This window comes from Chrysochloris asiatica, unplaced genomic scaffold, assembly GCF_000296735.1.
Source record: "Chrysochloris asiatica unplaced genomic scaffold, ChrAsi1.0 scaffold00008, whole genome shotgun sequence".
Lineage (NCBI taxonomy): Eukaryota > Metazoa > Chordata > Mammalia > Afrosoricida > Chrysochloridae > Chrysochloris > Chrysochloris asiatica.
The window spans coordinates 25,486,621-25,498,282 of NW_006408526.1; the positions used below are offsets into that span (position 1 = coordinate 25,486,621).

At 40.0% G+C, this 11,662-nt stretch overlaps 1 protein-coding gene across 1 annotated transcript in view; it reads right to left on the bottom strand.

Annotated features, from left to right (window-relative positions):
• The window catches only part of NXPE1 (neurexophilin and PC-esterase domain family, member 1), a 25,133-nt gene extending 15,814 nt beyond the window's left edge, over positions 1-9,319 (bottom strand). The window contains 2 exon segments of the mRNA XM_006878323.1: positions 4,501-4,562; positions 8,649-9,319. Coding sequence (XP_006878385.1) covers positions 4,501-4,562; positions 8,649-9,319 — 733 coding nt within the window.
• Positions 9,320-11,662: the final 2,343 nt, after the last annotated feature.

The window sequence follows — 11,662 nt, forward strand, 5'->3', positions numbered from 1 at the left end:
CCCAGAGAATCTATCAATAGCGAACTTAGCAACAACAATATGTAGAATTTTTTGATGAGAAAGTAACATTTCTGTTTATTATTATATGTCAGGGTATACATTTTGCCACATGTCAAACTAACTGTTCTGCCAGAATATTTCAAAGAAATAACACATCCTATTATGATTACTCTTGCATATTTATTTTACTTAAGAATTTTAGAATAAGCTTAAATATTTTTAATAATATGTGGGAAATGTTACTAGGATTCCTTTCTGTTTGTTGAGATTGAGTTTAGAGATTATGATCGACAGACTAGCAGCCCCTTAAATGTCTCCATGTCCTGATCCCCTGAACTTGTGTAGATGTTACCTTTGGCAGCAAAGGGATGTTCCAGATGTGAATGAGGGTATGGACTTGGGCTTGTGAAAATTTCTTGGATTATCTGTGTTCCTCCAATCCTTAAGTGTGGAAGAAGGAACTCTTAGAGTGGGTCAGAGTGATGTAACATGAGAATTCAACATGCTGTTGTTGACTCTGAAGATGATGGAAGGTGGTTGTGAGGCATATGGGCAACTTCTAAAAGCGGGAGATTGCAACAAAAAGGATTCTCCCCTAGAGAGAATTCTAAATTCTAATGGTGATACTTTTTCTTAAGCTCAGTGAGATCTATGTCAGACTTTTAAACGAATGAAGTATATTTTAGTTGTCTTAAGCAACTATGCTTATAGTAATTTGTTATAGTGGCAACAGGAAACTAATTCCGAGATTATTGACATCTATTTAATATCAAGTCAACCCATCTAGGAGAAGTGCATTTTTTCCTATTTATTAGGTTTTGTATCCTTTATAAAATTTAGTCATATTTGAAATGATCTTTCTATAGTTCATATTGTTAAGTGCTATTGAGTCGGTTCCAACTCACAGCAACCCTGTATAGGGTTTCTGAGGCTGTAAATCATTATGGGAGCAAAAAGCCTCTTCTTTCTCCCAAGGTCGAACTGCTGACCTTTTTGTTAACAACCCAGCATGTAACCCACTACACTACCAGTGCTCCTTTCATAGCTCATGTATATTTTATTAAATTGTGAATTAACTTTTTAAAGCACAAGGTTGATCATATAACTCTCTTCCTTAATTGGTTTCAAAAGCCTACTGGAACCTCAATGTGGCCCTTGAGAATTTCCATACTTTAGTTCATTTCTCCCTTTCAAACCCCATTCTTTGTTACATTCCACCTTATATCACCCCCAATAAAGTACTGAGCACAGTTCATAGTAATTTTTTATCATCACTAGGGGTGAAATAAAAATACAGACTGTACAACTAAATTTAAATTATTCCTCACAAGTAATACGTGTTAATGCTCTGTGTAATATTTTTCCTTTACCTCAATCCAAATAGATATAAATAAAATGAAACAAAACAAAATGCAAACCCATTGAGTCAATTCTAAAAATGGTGATTCCATGTGATACAGTGTAGAACTAGTCCACAGGGATTTCTTCACTGTCATTTTTATGGAAGAAGATTCCCAGGCCTGTCTTCTGTTGCTCTGCTGTGTGGGCTTGAGTTGCCAATCTTTGGGTTAGTAGTCTAGCATGAATCGTTTGCCATGAGGGGACAGGATATGAGAGTGAGTCAAAAATTACCCACATTCTGGCAGTAGAATTTATTTTAGTCAACATTTAGAAAAGACAAATACATCATTTTTTTGGACATACTCTCCTTGCTTTTCAATGCACTCTGTCCATCTGTCAACAAGCTTTTGCATTCCCTTATTAAAAAATATCTTATGCTAAGCTGCAAGCCACGAATGGACCACTGTCTTCATTGCTTCAACAGAGGTGAATCTTCATCATTGAAGGGCTTCTTTCAAGGGACCAAACAGGTGAAAGTCCAGTGGAGCTACATCAGGGATATACATCTCAAAATGGAATTTTTGTAGTGTGTCAACAGTGTGGGCAGAGGTGTGTGGACTTACATTGTCCTGCAAGATCACAACTTCCTTGGATAACAGTCTTCTGCATTTAATCTGAAGTTTAGGCTTCAGCCCTTCAATGAGCATCTCACTGTAACGAGCTCTGTTGATTATTGAACCGTTTTCCTGATAGTGTCCAATTCTGGCCCTTGAAATTTCCAGAAAACTGTAAGCATCAATTTTCCTGCTGATGGCTGACTTTTTAACTTTTTCTTGGTCGGTGATTGAGGATGTTTCCATTACATACTCTGCCATTTACTCTCAGGTTCATATGATGAATCCATGTCTCATCACCAGCAATGATTATTTAAGAGGAATTTTTACCTTCCTTCGAGTATCAGTCCAAATTTTGTTTGCAAATGTCCAAACGCTTCTGTTTATGCTCTTCCATAAGTTGTTTTGATACCCATCTCGCACAAACTTTTGGAAACCCAAATGTGCCGTGGATTATTTCATAGGCAGAGTCATGGCTGATTTGCAAATGATATGTCACATAATCCATTGTCGCTTGTCTATTAGACAGAATCATTTCACATGCATGCTTAATGTTGCCATCAGCTGTGGATGTGGACAGGCATTTTAATACAACTAGAGTGTGGATAATTGTTGACTCACCTCGTATGTAAGTATGGATTGTCATTTTGTTGTTAAATGCTGTTGAGTCAGTTACAATTTATAGCAAACCCTATGTAGGATTTCCAAGGCTGTAATCTTTTCAGGAGTAGAAAACCTCACTTTTCTCCCATGGAACTATATATATATATATAATTCTCCCATGGAATTATATATATATAATATATATAAATATAATATATATATATATATAATTGTTGTTGTTAGGGTCCATTGAGTCGGTACCCATTCATAGCGACCCTATGCACAACAGAATGAAACACTGCCCCGTCCAGCACCAACCTCACAATCATTGCTACATTTGAACCCATTGTTGCTGCCACTTGGCCAATCCATCTTATTGGGGTTCTCCTTCTTTTTCTGCAACCCTCCACTTTACCAAACCTGATATCCTTCTCCAGGGACTGGTCCTTCCTGAAAATATGTCCACAGTATGAGAGGGAAAGTCTGTCCATCCTGGCTTTCAGGGAGCATAATGGTCATATGTCTGCCAACCCAAGTTGCGGTAGGCAGTTAGAAATTAAAGTTTAGCTAGATGTCCTGTATTCCTTACTTGCTACATCTGGCAATCCTACTTAGGATCTTTATGAGGTTTCTCTTTACTTTGTTTCTGACCATAGCAATCCTTCAGGACCCAGTCAGATACCAACTTTAACAGAAGCCCTTTGGACTTTGTTTGTAAGTTTGTTGGTTGCATGTCTTTCAGATTGCAACTTTGTGAAGTGTTTATTCTCTTCCATTTGTCCATAATACCTTATAGCTTATAGACCCTTAGTAAACATTTGCTGAAGTAAGTCTCATAACAAAGCTTATTGATAAGGTAAGATGGGCTTTGTTGTTGTTGTTAAGTGCTGTCGCACTGGTTCTGACTCTGTACAGGATTTCTGAGGAGCAGCTGGTTAACAGTTCAGTGTTTATTCTACAGTGCTAGACCAGGACTTCAACGTGAACATTATTCTTTTCTAAAAATCATGGCATTGCATTTGTCATTAAAACACATTTAGTAAAAATGGAAACTCCATATAAAATTGTTGAGTGCTTTAATTAAAAGTGAGGAAGTTATGCCAGCAGAGAACTAAGAGACCCAAACCAAAATACTCCCACACTGGGGCTATGGATAGCTAACAAAGACATTTTGCCTGGTGCCTTAGACAGAATCGCTGGTTCTGTGAGCAAGCTCCCAGGATTAAATATGAATGTAGAATACTAATGTTTTCCCCTTTGGATAAATTCAGATGAACCATGGAGGGCTTCAGAAAGGTTTGAACTAGTTCAGTCAAGGCTGACAAAGCGCAATCAGACAGACCTGGATTTAAAAAAATTGTGTGAAACAGGACAATAACTGGAACGGGAAACTTATGTGCTGAGACCCTGAAATAAGAGACTTCAAAGAGGCATGCATATTGCCAGGGCTACCGAGGGTGGCACATTCCAAATGGTTCAGGTGGCCACCATCTTTGAGTAGGGTACTGCTGTTTCTGACTCTACCAGTCAAGAGATTTGGTTGCTCTACAACTTGCTCACTGCCTTTGTTTTCTAAGAAATAGACTAAGTTTCTTAGCAGGGTTCCAATTCATAATTTCTCTCATTTTGGTTAGCGTTCCGGTTCACCCACATTTTAACAACTCTGATCTGTCCCATTGCTACTTCATTAGCCGTGACTGAATCAGGAAGACCAGGTTTAAAGTCCCAGAAACATGCAATAAGCTGATTTTGAAACTATTTGCTAGATGTGATATATCTTTATAACATCCAAGATGTTTGTCCCAATAGACAACAGCTAGAAATTGAGCTCCAGGACAATTATGATTACTGAAATTGGTGTTGGTAAACTTTCTTCTGTGTAACAATGTCCCTTCAAACACTTGTGCCAAGCAATCCCTACCAAGGGACGAAGTCAACTTACTGTTACATTGGGAGACAACAGCATGTTTAAGGTCTTTCATCATTTCAACTCCTACATTGGACCTTGAGAAAAAACCAAAAAAACCCAGAATGATTAATTAGCTTTCTGCCTGTCCTCCCAGTACAGATAATATAATTCACCTGCTTTGGAGCGAAGGCAGATTTTAAACGATTATTGTTGAAGTAAAATTTAGAATATTGAGCATTGCAAATATATTAGGATTTTGGAAGACGGTTTGCTCTGCTGAGAACACCAAAGTTCAGGGCTGCTCTGCTCATTGGCCAAACGCAATCAATGGGTCTTGGAGTTTTAGATTCAAAATATTTTTTAATCTTCAAGTTCCTTTCTTTATGCTCTATAGTAACTATGCAAGTTCACATTATATATTTCTTAGATTATTGTACACCTCTAATTGGCTAGCTTCTCCCAGTTTTACCTCAACAAAATTCTTCAACACCACTGTTAAAGCATCCTTTCTAATTGCAAAAGCAACTACGCTGCTGCTTAAAATCTTTATTGTCTCTGCATCACTTACTAAGGGTGCCAGGCTCCTCAGCATGAAAACCTTTTGATCGCATGACCCTCTTTATCCAGGTTTGACAGTTAAGGTTTTGTGTCCACTTGACCGGGCCAGGATTCTCAGTGGTTTGGCAGTTAAAATGGAGTTAACACCTACATGATGAATTCTAGTACAACACGATCCATCCTAAGATGTGGTCTGATGTGATCAGCCCTGCTCTGATGCAATTGTCCAATGTGTTGTCAATGCTCACTCCTATGACGTTAACGAGGTCAGATGCAATCTACAGGATTAGGCTGTGTCTTGAGCCAATTTCTTTTGAGATAGGAAATGAGAGAGAAGTGAGCAGAGAAAGAAGGAACCACTACTGCCAAGAAAGAGGAGCTGTCAGTGGAGGGCATCCTTTGGACATGCGATTTCTGCACTGCAAAACTCCTCAATCCAGGGAACAACTGGTGTCAAGAAATACAGAGATCTCTAAGGAATGCTGGACCTACAGATGCCGGAGGAAGACAAAGAAATAGCTCTGTCCAGAGCCAGTGCTCTGCATTTGGACTTGCAGCCTCCTAAACTGGGAGAGGATACATTTCTGCTTGTCAAAGTCATCTCCTCATGGTATTTCTGTTATAGCAGCACAAGAGAACTAAGACACTATACTTCCTATTACACTATCACATTTTCTCAGAAAATTGCTTATGTAAGTTTATGACGGGAGGTAATTTATTTGTCTTGTCCACTCCTGTATCCCTAACATTTGGCCAAGATTAGTGTTCAATCAAATGCAGGAATAAATATACATTGTATTTATTTCCTCCAATACACACAGGTAGATGAAAGACTACCTAACTCCTCCTGCTTCAAAGTCCTTACTCCCTTTGGCCTACCCTTTGTTTCAGACCCACATTTGTGTTTATGTAAGTCAAGAAGACTTACATAAAGCAAGAAGAAAGGGGCCAAGGTAGAATGGGGACCCAGGTGCCAGGTAAAACAGGTTTATAAATGGTGTCTGATCATCTGCTTTGGTTGCCTCTTAAGGTTGAATCCCAAGAGGAGGGAAGGGGTCAACATGCCTTTCACTCTTAGTGGGACTTAGGCATGGACACAGGTAGTGGGTGGGGCAAGATTTGATGAGCTACATAATCAGTGATAAAAGGAAAGAAACAGAAACCCAACTAGGCTTTTAATAGTTTCAGAAGGACGTCAAAGACTACAGATTAGGAACCAAAACTTGGATAACTAGGTAAGATTCTAAAATGTATATAGTCACTATTTCCTCTTAGCAATTAAAATGTCTTTTGAATCTTTAAAGGAAAAAAGACCATACACATGGCTTTGGAAATGACTAAGAAAGCAATTGCTGCAAATCTAACATTTTGCTCTGTTGCCAGGCCTGTTGTTGCTGTTAAGTGCCATCGAGTTGGTTCTGACCCTGTATAGGATTTCCGACGAGCGGCTGGTGAGTTTGAACCATCAACATTTTGGTTCAAACTGACTTTGCAGTCCAGCGCATTCACACACAGCGCCAGGCCTAGAGGAGGGGAATGCCAAGTAATAAAATGGATGGTGGCAGAATGGAGTGAGAAAAGGCAGTGAACTGAGTCTCTGAGGTTTATGGAAAGTTGGCAAATGAGCTAGAGTCTGGAATTAGTAGATGGTCTCAGGGATTGGCAAGAGAAAGACTCATAGGTTTTGTGATTTGTGGTGACCACAGGTATGATACTTACTCTTTGTCAGTGCTCATAATGATCCATGAAAAGACCCTGATAGTTCATTTGCAGCAGTGAAGTGTTTTCCAGTTTAGCAGAGAACAAGGAGATCAAGAAATTAGCATCTGTTTATAAGCAAGAGGAGAAAGACATGCTGTTGATGCATCCATGATTGATAGAGATATGCTTACACTCCATTATGTGAAGGCCTTTTCAGTCAGGGTGTGATGACTAATTTATCAATTTAAGTAGGCTATGGTTCTCAGTGCAATGCAGAAATCATCGGACAATATCTTTGATATCCCATGCCAGTAAAGTTTTACTAAAGGTAATACAGAAATGGCTGCAAGCATATATTGACAGAGAACTTCCAGAGGTTCAAGCCGGATTCAGAAGAGGCCGTGGAACGAGGAATATCACTGCTGATGTCCGATGGATCTTGGCTGAAAGCAGAGAATACCAGAAAGATGTTTACCTGTGCTTTATTGACTATGCAAAGGCTTTTGACTGTGTGGATCATGACAAGCTATGCGAAGTATGCGTATTCCAGAACACTTAGTATGCTCATGAGGAATCTCTGCATGGACTAAGAGACAGTTGTTCAAACAGAGCATGGCAACACTGAATGGCTTAAAATTAGGAAAGGTGTGCGACGGGGTTGTATTCTTTCACCATACTTATTCAACCTGTATTCTGAGCAAATAATACGAGAAGCTGGGTTATATGAAGTAAAATGTGGCATCAGGATTGGAGGAAGACTAATTAACAACCTGAGATATGCAGATGATACAACCTTGCTTGCTGAAAGTGAAGAGGACTTAAAATATTTACTGATGAAGATCAAGATCAAATCCATACTTCAGTATGGATTACACCTCAATGTAAAGAAAACAAAAGTTCTCAGCACTGGACTAATAAACAACATTCTTATCAATGGAGAAAAGATTGAAGTTGTCAAGGACTTCATTCTTCTTGGATCAACTATCAACACTCACGGAAGCAGCAGTCAAGAAATCAAACGACATATTGCATTAGGCAAATCTTCTGCACAAGACCTTTTTAAAGTGTTGAAAGGCAAAGAAATCAGCTTACGAACTAAGGTGCACCTGACCCAAGCCATGGTATTTTCAATCACCTCATATGGATGTGAAAGCTGAACAGTGAATAAGGAAGACCGTAAAAGAATTGATGCTTTTGAGTGGTGGTGTTGGAGAAGAATATTGAAAGTGCCGCGGGCTGCCAAAAGAACAAATAGATCCGTTTTGGAAGAAATGCAGCCAGAGTGCTCCTTGGAAGCCAGGATGGCCAAACTTCTTCTCTCATACTTCGGACATATTGTCAGAAGGGACTAGTCGCTGAGCAGGACATTGTGTTTGGTAAGGTGGAGGGTCAGAAAAAAAGAGGAAGATCCCCAACGAGATGGACTGGCCAAGTGGCAGCATCGATGGACTCAAGTGTGGCAACAGTAGTGAGGCTGGCCCAGGACTGGGCAGTGTTTTGTTCTGCTGTGCATAAATAAGGTCTCTATGGGTACCGTCTCGATGACACCTAACAACAACAATGAGGATGAAGAAGTATGGATGTTATCATACATTATTCAAGGAATCCTCTTATGGTGTACCATCTATGTTAACAGACAGCAGAACATTTCCCCACAGAATATAATTAATAAGTAAAGGAATGACTGACTCTGAGACTATTCCACATTATGGAGAAGTACAGGCATACATGCTATGGAGTTCCTCCTTTGCAGCCATCTTTTATTAAGCTATTCAGTGAAAATGCACATGTTGGCAGTGGCAGCCATGAGTAGGGGACCTCATGAAGACATCACGTCTGGTCTGAATCCTGAGTAGAGGAGGAATCTGAGAGGACCATGCTCAATAACTGAAATGGGTAATGTAAAATGAAAGTATATTTACCTGGTGAAAAGACTTTTCTCCTTGACAGTCAGATAAGAAATTTCTCGATTCTTGGTGGTCATGTGGGTCAAGGCCCCACAGGGCATATGTTGAGGTTTCACACAGTAGAAAGCTTCTTGATCTCCAGCATCCAGGTATTGGCACAGTTCTTCACTCGTGTTGAGGGCCAGGCCACACTCAGTGAAGACATGGGTAGTGCCATTGGTAAACTTACCATTGAAAATAATCTTGTTGTAGCCTTGGTTCCTTGCTCTCCAGAGAGCTGACACCCCTTCACTGGGGTGGAGGAGCAGCAGGGACAGAGACACCTTGCCCTCCCAGAACAGAGTGAAGCGGACAAGGTAGGTGCCATTGTTGAAGTCAGTCACCTACTCTGAAGCACCTGCTTTCAGGGCTGGGGAAGATATCCTGGCTCTCAGGAAATCCCCACCGTACTCCTTCCTGCATCCCAGGTGGTCCCTCATTTCCAGCAGCAGGTCTAGCTGCTCCCCGGTGCAGTAGGTGTCTTGAGGGTTTAGCACGGTGACTCTACTGTAGGCTGCGCTGCTGGTGGCATTCATGTGGGGGAAAGGTCTGGGTGGCATCAACTGCTCTAATTTCTTCATGATTTCCTTTACCCTCAGGTCAGTCTCTGTTGATCTCAGTGGTGCTTCAGGGTCTGAGAGTATCATGGTAGGACTCTAATGACACAGGGAGATGGGAAAGTTGAAGTCAGACCAAAACTGAGATGAACAGGAATGTGTCTTACTATGAAATGAACCAGTCTCTAATAATTTTTACTTACAGTGAGCATAAATATGTATTTACATATCATCAACATTATTTAGAATCTCTGAAAATTATTGATAAAGTATGGAAATTCCTATTTTCACCACCATCTTTTAGAGAATGCCTGATAACTGTGAATAAAGTGTTAAACCTAAAATGTGTAGCTCAGCGAATACTTACAGGAGCAAATAAAACAATATTGCTAATAGGGTTCCAGTTCATACATACACAGGCATATTCTAAAGTTCAGAAGAATTAGGAAAGTAGGAGAAATGAAAACAGGAAACAGGGAAGAGGAGGGATAAGTAATGTTCTATTGTTGTTGTTAAGTACTGTCAAGTTTATTCTGACCCATAGTAACCCTGTATAGGGTTTCTGGGGAGCAGCTGGTGAGTTTGAACCACCAACCTTGTGGCTCAAACTACTTTGCAGTCTAGCTCATTAACCCGCAGCACCATACGAGGACTCCATGTTATACTGATGGGATTGCAATTGAAGAGATGAACCAAAATATGTATGAATTGTTGAATGTAACGCTGATTTTCTGCTCTGTAATCCTTCCCACAATTCACAATAAATTTTTTTTTTTTTTTAAAGGGAGAAAACGTGTTTAAACATGTCTCTGTGACCAGTGGTTGACTACAGACAAATTTTCTTACAAGGCTACACTTAGTTGCATTATTGTTGTTGTTGTTAAGTGCTGTCGAGTCAGCTCTGACTCATAGCAACCCTGTGTAAAATTTCCAAGTTATGGCTGGTGGATTTGAACTGCTCTCCTTGCAGTTTACATCGACCTTGAGGTCCAGTGCGTTATCCTGTAGCACCACACCAGGACGCCTAGTGGAACTGTTGTGGTTGGTGTTGTTAAGTGCCATTGAGGTGGCTCTGACTAATAGTAACCCTATATAAGGTTTTCAAGGAGGAGCTGATGAATTTGAACTGCCAACCTTGTGATTCAAACTGACTTTGTGGTCCAGTGCTTTATTCCACAAAGCCACACCATTAGGGCACCCTAAACAAAACAAAACAAAGTAGTCCACTCAAAACAGTGACTTCCCAAGGCCAGTTAAATTCAGTCAAAGAGGTCAGCTCCGAAGATTATTGTGCTGTGGTGACTCTAGCCATAGTCTTTGTAAGTCCCACCTAACTGCATTTTCCTAATGCGCCTGGGTAAGAGAAGGCGAGGGAAGATGCTGATGGATTATAGGATTCAGTTATGAGTGACTGTTAACTGAGTTAATTGTGAAAATTTGGAACTTATATGGGTATAAAATGAGCCATCTTAGAAGCAGGAGGGGTAATCTCATTACCATTCAAGAAAAAGAGCCAGGAGTGGAGTATGTCCTTTGGACCCCAAGACCTCTGTGCATTGAACCTCCATCACCCAAGGTCAGAAAGCTGTGACCCTGGAGGAGTGGCAGAGGAGCAGCAGTGGCAGAACCAAAAGCCAGAGCATGAAAAGAGCGGTGCTCCAAGCCCATGGAGTCAATAAAGATGTGTGACTCTCAAAGATCATTGAAAAGGGAACACAATTTGAGTCCTTGAAAGATGCCAAACTGCCATTTTAACGTGATAAATTTCAAAGAGTGAAAAATTCTTTGGGGGAAGGGTTATTGTGATAGAGACACCACCCTCAGAAAGTGCATAGATCTAAATGAAGCACATGCTGAGAAACAATAGCTTTAAATGATATATTTTTCTAAAGAAAGTTTTCTATGATTTTGTAGCAATACTTTTTGATTTACTCCCATTTGAGTAATAAATTGATGCAGGTGCATTTGATCTTCCTTTTATTATGCACCTGCCATCCATTCTTCACTAATTTCTCTCTCTCTCTTTTTAAATAACATTGCATTGATTTTCTATACTTGTTGTTCAATGATATTTGTTATGTTCCATTTCCATTAATTTAGCTTTCTTGTACCCCTTACTTTCTCATCATTGCTGGAGGGTAAATATTGACTATTTGGTCTCATGTAGATGATTTGTAAAGGAGCTCTGGTAGCGTAGTGGTTACGAATCGGGCTGTGAACCTCAAGGTCAGCAGTTCAAAACTACCTGCTGCTCTGCAGGAGAAAAATGAGGCTTTCTGCTCCCATAAAGATTTACAGCCTCGGAAACCCTGCTCAGGGTCGCTATGGGTCAGAATTGACTTGATGGCACTTAACAACAACAACAACAATAACAGATGATTCATAAAAGATCATAGTACTAATGGGTGATATCATTTATTTATTGATTTTTAA